This window comes from Echinops telfairi, unplaced genomic scaffold (genome assembly GCF_000313985.2).
Source record: "Echinops telfairi isolate 266 unplaced genomic scaffold, ASM31398v2 ScPeMD7_7422;HRSCAF=8460, whole genome shotgun sequence".
Classification (NCBI taxonomy): Eukaryota; Metazoa; Chordata; class Mammalia; order Afrosoricida; family Tenrecidae; genus Echinops; species Echinops telfairi.
In genome coordinates, this window is record NW_022111322.1 from 1,999,234 (window position 1) to 2,005,833 (window position 6,600).

A 6,600-nucleotide genomic window follows, 5' to 3' on the forward strand; every position below is an offset into this window, starting at 1 on the left:
TTTATGTTCTTTTTCTGAACTCACTTGAGCTTTAATCTCTGCTCTCACCCCACATCTTCTCTCCTTCCTGCTGAAGTTCCACACACACAACACACACATACACGCACACATACATGCATGCACGGCCACACACACTTGACTTTGTTTACACGTGACTCTGTTATAGCGACCACGCCGACCCCTCTCAGAAAACTTTCCTATGGCATTCTTCCCAGGAGCTGTGGCTGTGGGTGTGCCTGGCTGCAGGGGAGAGCTCGTGAGCTCTGAAGTGTCAGATGGGCCCAGTTGAATAGGTATCTAGTCCAGTAGGCTAAAATCAATCCTTCAGAAAGACCGAAGCTTTTCAAAGATCGTTTTTATTTCAAGTCCTGCACAGGTGGCCACAGAGAGGTGGAAGGGCAGATGTGATTAGCTCAGACTAGTCAGAGAGGGCGCAGGACCAAGGGAGGGCGGGGCAGGCGGCAGGGACCACGCCCGCAGGTTGGCGAAGCTCTGTCTCTGTGTGGGTGATGGTCCCGCCTCTTGGGTTTTAACTTCTGTGGAAAGTGCAGGCTTCCAGGAGTTCTGTGGAAGCAAAGAGGTAGGGCATTGATATTTGAACCTGCATCTGCTCACCGTTCAGCGAATGGACAGTTAGGCGTGCTATGAAAGCATTCAGATGAGTTACCCTCATCTTCCGCTCTCTAACGGGCGGCTGGCCCAATCTGATACTGCTTGTACGGTTCCTCCACTAGCCTGTACAGCGCCAGCACCAACGCCAGGGAGCCCATCCCAGGGAGGATGGCATCATTTCTCTGCGCTTCACCTCCTCCCTGCCTTGTTTCTTATTGGTGGCTTGCACACCTGGATTCCTGTGGCTAGATGCAGCCTAGGGGGCTATGCCCTCTGACCTCGGCTAGCCTACTCCTCTTTAGCAGGCAAGGAACTACCACAGCAAGATGCACTAGGCTTCTAGAACGTTCCAGTTTCTGTGTTAGGGCTGGTGGATGGAGCAGACTTCCTCCCCTCATGGAGGTTACAGGTGCGTGATTCTAACCTGAGTGCTCGCCACAGGGGCCCTGGCAGGCTTGTCCCTTAGATCACAGTTCTGTGAGGAGCTGTCAGAAAGGGATAGCCTGCCCCGGGCGCCGAGTCACTGTCTCCACGGCCAGGGCCTGGGAATCACTATTGTAAGATGCACACTAGCACAGAAGACAGACTGTCCTACAACCACACTGTTCGGCCGCATCCCCAAACGATTGTTTGCGGCTACATTCAGTGCCGAGTAGTGCTGGTGCTCAGGTAGCTTTGCTTGTGCTTTGCCTCTTAGGAAAACTGGCCTTCTCCATGGACGGTAGCTTTTGGTAGACACACTTGGCATGGCTCAAGCTCTCTAGAGCAGCGCTGGCTACGAGAAGTTCCTGCAATGGTGGAAATGCTTTCTCTGCTGACCAGCACGGAGCCACGGTGGCTAGTGACGACCATGTTGGGCAACACAGCTGCAGAAACCTTAAACCATTTCCTTCGTCATACAATAGAATTCTGCTTGTCCAGAAAGTTCCCTATCCTAGAACCTTGCGCCTGAATCTCCTGTACTATCTGCTCATCAAAGCTGGCTTTCATGACATGCTGGGAAGACATATTTCCCTCACCCTTTCATCTGTCCCCTCCCGATTGTGTACCCACCACCCTGGAGCCATGGAGTTCCTCCGACTTACTTGAGGTGGAGCAATGGGCCACATTACCAACAGCGGTTATGTATGCTTGTCCTAAGTATTGCTGGTAGGTAGTTTTCTCTGGAAGGTTAGCCAAACATTGTGTGTCATCCCTGAACAGCAGGTCATGGGACTCCGACTTGAACAAACAAAACTTGCCCGTAGTGCACTGTGAGCCCTGTCTTCCAAACTGGGTCTGTGAAATGAAAAGAAGCTGCGTGAGGAGCGGTGGCAGCGAGCAAGTAAGCGGCAGAGAACATGGGGTGGGGGGGATTGGGGGGCAGCGGAAGCTCTGCTGAGGCAGCCCCAGGGGAAAAAGGAAAGAGGATAGGGTGAGCCTGAAGGTCTTCTGCATCCAGCCCCTGGCATTCCCCCAGTGGGGTCCAGCTCCAGGGTTTCCTGTAGGGCAACCCCCTCTGCAGGGTGCATGCTAGCTCTACCCTCCGCTGGGAGTTGTCCTTCCCCCATCCCTGACTTCTTTGCGATTGCGTCCCCATTTCACTGGCCATATCTTTTGGGCGTTGCTTATGGGGAAACCTTCAGATGCCTAAGGAAACTTAAATACATGCTATCTTCATTAAAAAAACAAAACTGAACCTCGTCACCTGTCAATGAGCTGTCCCTGAGAGAAGGTCTTCAAGATTAGAATATTCAGACAAGCCACCACAAGACAGGAACTGGGGTGGGTGTTCTGCGACATCCTCCCTCCCACCACGACACCCCACCCCCCCCACAGACGGCCAATGCTCTTATTAGAGGGATGCTGTGGGTGTGCCTAAGCAAGATGTTGTGTTGAGTGCCCTCTAGTTGGCTCTGACTCATAGCAACGGATGTACAGCAGAGCAAAACACTGCGCAGGCCCGAGGCCATCCTCACAGTGGCTCTCAAGGGCGAGCCCATCGTTGCAGCCACTGTGTCCACCCATCTCATTGAGGGCCTTCCTCTTCTTAGCTGGCTGGGCCGCTTTCCTTTAGTGCGCAGGACAGGGAAACAAGGGTAATTGACAGGTACTGAGCACTTCCTGTACACCAGACAGTTTCCTAGGCTATTTGGGGGCATTATTTCATTTAATGCTCACAATCAGGGAGAGGTAGGTAGAACTAGCACTCTTCCCATCTCATAGATGAGCGGGAGCAGGCGGCGAGAGGATCAGAAGGCGCCTGCGATGGCACAGCTGAGGAAGCCACAGAGCGGAGACTCCAATCCAGCTCTCTGCGGGGAGTCCATGGCCCCTTAATTCCAGCTTCCAGAAAGAGAACGCTGGGGTCTGGTAGTGGATTCACCTGTGAACTCCCCTACAGCACCCAGGTTCATTAGGGAGCCTCTGGTTGGTCCATACCTGTTGGTTGAGCAGCACCTGGCGGACACAATCTGCCTTCTCTTTCCGTGCGACCACACCATGATTTGGGACTTGGGCCAGGTGGCAGGTGGCAGCATCCTTCACCTCCTTCCGGGAGCCATCCCGGCACAGCAACTGGAAGTCTTCCACGCTCAAGTCCTTAGCCCAGTCGGCAGTGTTCTTTCCTGGGAGAGAAGGATAGGGCACGATGGATGAGCCACGCTGTCTGGCACTGACACCCCAGCGTGCGCACTGCAGTTAAGGGCAGGTGGAGGGAAAGAGACGCCAAGGTGGACTACAGCCCACCTTCAATTCACACTCAGGAATGACCAAACCCTTCCATCCTTTCCATGAATGAACTCCCTTTTCTGAATGTGGTTCTGTGTTAGACAGGGTTCTCTAGAGAGATAAAACCAAATTGCTGATAATTTAATATATTTATTTATAAAGATACTTAGATATATAACACAAGAAATGAACTGTTAAATTATATACAGATAGATATGTAATACCAGAAATGAACAGTTAAATTATAAAGCAGTACAAATGGCTCAGTGCATCTCCTCCTGTGAGAGAGAGTTGTGAGACACTAGCAGTCCTTCAAGTCTAGTCTGCTTGCCAGGTTTTCCTCTATATATAGAGAAAGCTAGGCTATCTCAGCACAGCAGCCAATCACGAGGCAGGTCACCCACTGTCAGGCAGGTCACCCACTGTCAGGCAGGTCACCAACTGCCAGTCCCCAGCTCCAGAGATGTCTAAAAGGGACCTCAATTTACAGCGACACAGTTCACAGGCTAGGCGCCCCACAGACAGTGTAGCCTGTAAATTGAGGCACAGAACAAGCAAGGCAGCCTCACACTGGTCCGATGATCAAAGAGCGAGAGACAAGAAAGGTGAGGCTCACCGAGCCATTTATCTCTCCGGCCTTCAGTTAATCTCACTTGTGTTTATCAGCCAGGCTGTCACAATAAACTACCTCGGGTTCACAAAGATCTTCTTTCCCACCAGATTCCAGAGCATTCTGTTCATGTTGCTGTAACAAAGACTGTGACCCTCTAAGCCCCGAGTTCCCATCTCTGTGCTATGCGATGCCTTTTGGCACTGCCAACCCAAAGGATGGGTTTCTCTAATGGTTCCTTTCAGAAGCAGCACCGATGCCTTCACTCAGACTCTTTCTTACTAATCTAAGTGAGAATGTACCTGTGCCTGTGCCTATGTGGGAGCAGGTCCACAGCATGCTCTCAGCCCCTTGTTAATTTCTTCTTTCCATTCTCTGGTGGTGGGAGTGGGGGGTGCTCAGCTTCTGCTATGTCTGATGGAGGCAATCTCACAAAGGCTTTGTTAGCCTCACATCTCTCCCCAAACACAGGGTTGCCACATTGCCCTTCATATTCCACTGAGCAAATGACGTATGAGTCCCCAGTCATAATAAAAATGGAAGGATATGTGCATTTCAAGCAAAAGTGCCCCCTTTTCTCCACTCCCTGAATCCCACTCTGTCCTGGGGGATCCTGGAGAGCATGGTCTGTTTTCTCCCAGGCCGGGCTGCACACATTCTTTGCCAGCTGTGTTCACACAGAGGCTCATGATCGGCTTCATGTTGGATCTTGACGAAGGTAAAATTCCATAACTCTAAAAAATTCAGCTAATACAGCCGACAGATCCTTCTGGGTCAGTGTATATAAAGCTGGCTCATTTTAAAAATGACTGTATAATATTCCAAAAGATGCACAGTGCTTTTTTTAAAGAGCGATTTCTCTGTTGAAAGGTATTTAGTTTATTTCTATTTTTTGCTATTGTAACAGGGCTAATGTGAATACCGTTGCATAGGACCATGCATAAATAGAAGTGGATTAAGTGGTTTGAAGAATATTGTATATTTTTAGTTTCAGTGGAGAGATTCAAATTGCCAGTCTCTCTCCTCACCAAGCAAGAGCAGACACAGTCAACCACCTGATCACATCACTCCTTCTTTCTCTTACCAGCCTTTCAAACCCTGCACCCTCCTGATGGAATCGGCCATCTCTCTGCCCGAACCCGCTCCATTCTTTGTCATGATTTAGACAGGTTAACAAGCTAAAACTAAGCTCTCAGTTGCTGCTTTCGTTTGGAGGAGGGAAATCACACAGCTACAAAAGCACATATTCAGGGCACAGATAATAACCGTTTCTAGTTTGCGGAGTGCATGGTCAGTGTGGGTGAGTTCAGAACCAGATGGAAGAATTCTGAAGGGAAGGCTGGCTGGAGGAAGCCAGCCTTGTGGCATGCGGAGGATAGAGAGGAGGGGGGAGAAATGCGTCTCTAGAGGAGGGCGAGGGGCCCTGGCAAGGCTTGGGGACAGCCACGCTGCTGATTTGATGGAGGAGAGGAGCACAGTCCTGTAGGTAGAGGGGCGGAAGAGGTGCGTCACACTGGGGCAGCGAGGTCCTTTGAAAAGGCCCTGCTGGGAGTGCGGACCAGATGCAGGAGATACAATGGGTCTTTGCAGACAGCAGGCAGCAATCCGTGTGCCAATAGTTGCAGACTCCTTTTGAGTTTTCCCTGCCCCTGCCCCAGCACCAACTTTTCTGGTTCCTTTCAGTAGAGAATGGTATTTAGACACCAACCTCTTGGTGTTCAAAGCCATCATCTCTAGGCTACCCCAGTGGATAAAGCCAGGGTCTATATAAAACAGATTTAAAGGACTTTCTTGGAATAATTGACAAAATTTGAATTTGGATTGTGGACTTCATTCATATTAAGGCAGCGTTAAGAAGAAATTGTCTGCTGTTGGCATTTGTACCATAGGTCTATAAGAGGATGTTCCTGATCTTGGGAAATATGCATGGACGTGTTAAAGGGGGGCGGCTGGTCGGGGGGGCTGCTGTGGTTTGGGGAGCTCCTATGGGTGAGAACTCAGGGGTGCTCTGAACCCCAGGGACCTCTCCACTCTGCCCAGGCAGGTGAATGTTTCTTGGTGAATGTTCCACCAAGTCAAGTAGATTGAGCATTGGGCTTTGAGGCCTGGCAGAATTCACAATACTTTCATGAAACCAGCCCTGAATACCACTGCCGAAAGCATACAGGGAGAGAGACGCGGGTGCACCTACCGCCAGTGTTCTGCATGACCGTCTGATCCTTCACAAAGACCACATCGCCCCGCTCAATCAGACACCTGCAGAGTTCCATCGAGGAAGAGAGAGAAGAGAGCAGGTTACATGTCAAAGCTGTTTCCGTTTGTAGAAAGCGCAGAGGGGATAGACATGGGCCACGCTCTCGGTGAACCCTCTGACCACGGACCAGGGATGTGAACAGCCTTGCTGTCACGCAGACTGCAATGCCAGAGAGGCCCTGCGTCAGGCTCAGCCCGAGCACCCTGTCATTTATTTCCCTTAGAATCCTTGTACATTTGTTCTAGTTTTAATATGGCCTGCTTTCTTTTCAATAACGGTTGGTTTGTATCCATTTTACTTTACTACTCTTGCTAGTTTTTATTTGTTTGTTCCCTTTTGAATGTTTTTCTGTATAGGAAATCCAGGATAGGTAAATCTATAGCGACGGTAACTGGATTAATGGTTCCTTGGGGGT

General features: G+C 50.3%; 1 protein-coding gene across 1 annotated transcript in view; it reads right to left on the reverse strand.

Annotated features, from left to right (window-relative positions):
- Positions 1-338: 338 nt before the first annotated feature.
- LOC101641900 (serotransferrin) overlaps positions 339-6,600 on the reverse strand; it is a 29,416-nt gene continuing 23,154 nt past the window's right edge. The window contains exons 14-17 of the mRNA XM_045297816.1: positions 6,123-6,187; positions 3,034-3,218; positions 1,698-1,890; positions 339-564 (exon numbers count right to left, since the gene is read on the reverse strand). Coding sequence (XP_045153751.1) covers positions 530-564; positions 1,698-1,890; positions 3,034-3,218; positions 6,123-6,187 — 478 coding nt within the window. The 3' untranslated portion in view covers positions 339-529. The remainder of the gene's footprint in view (positions 565-1,697; positions 1,891-3,033; positions 3,219-6,122; positions 6,188-6,600) is intronic.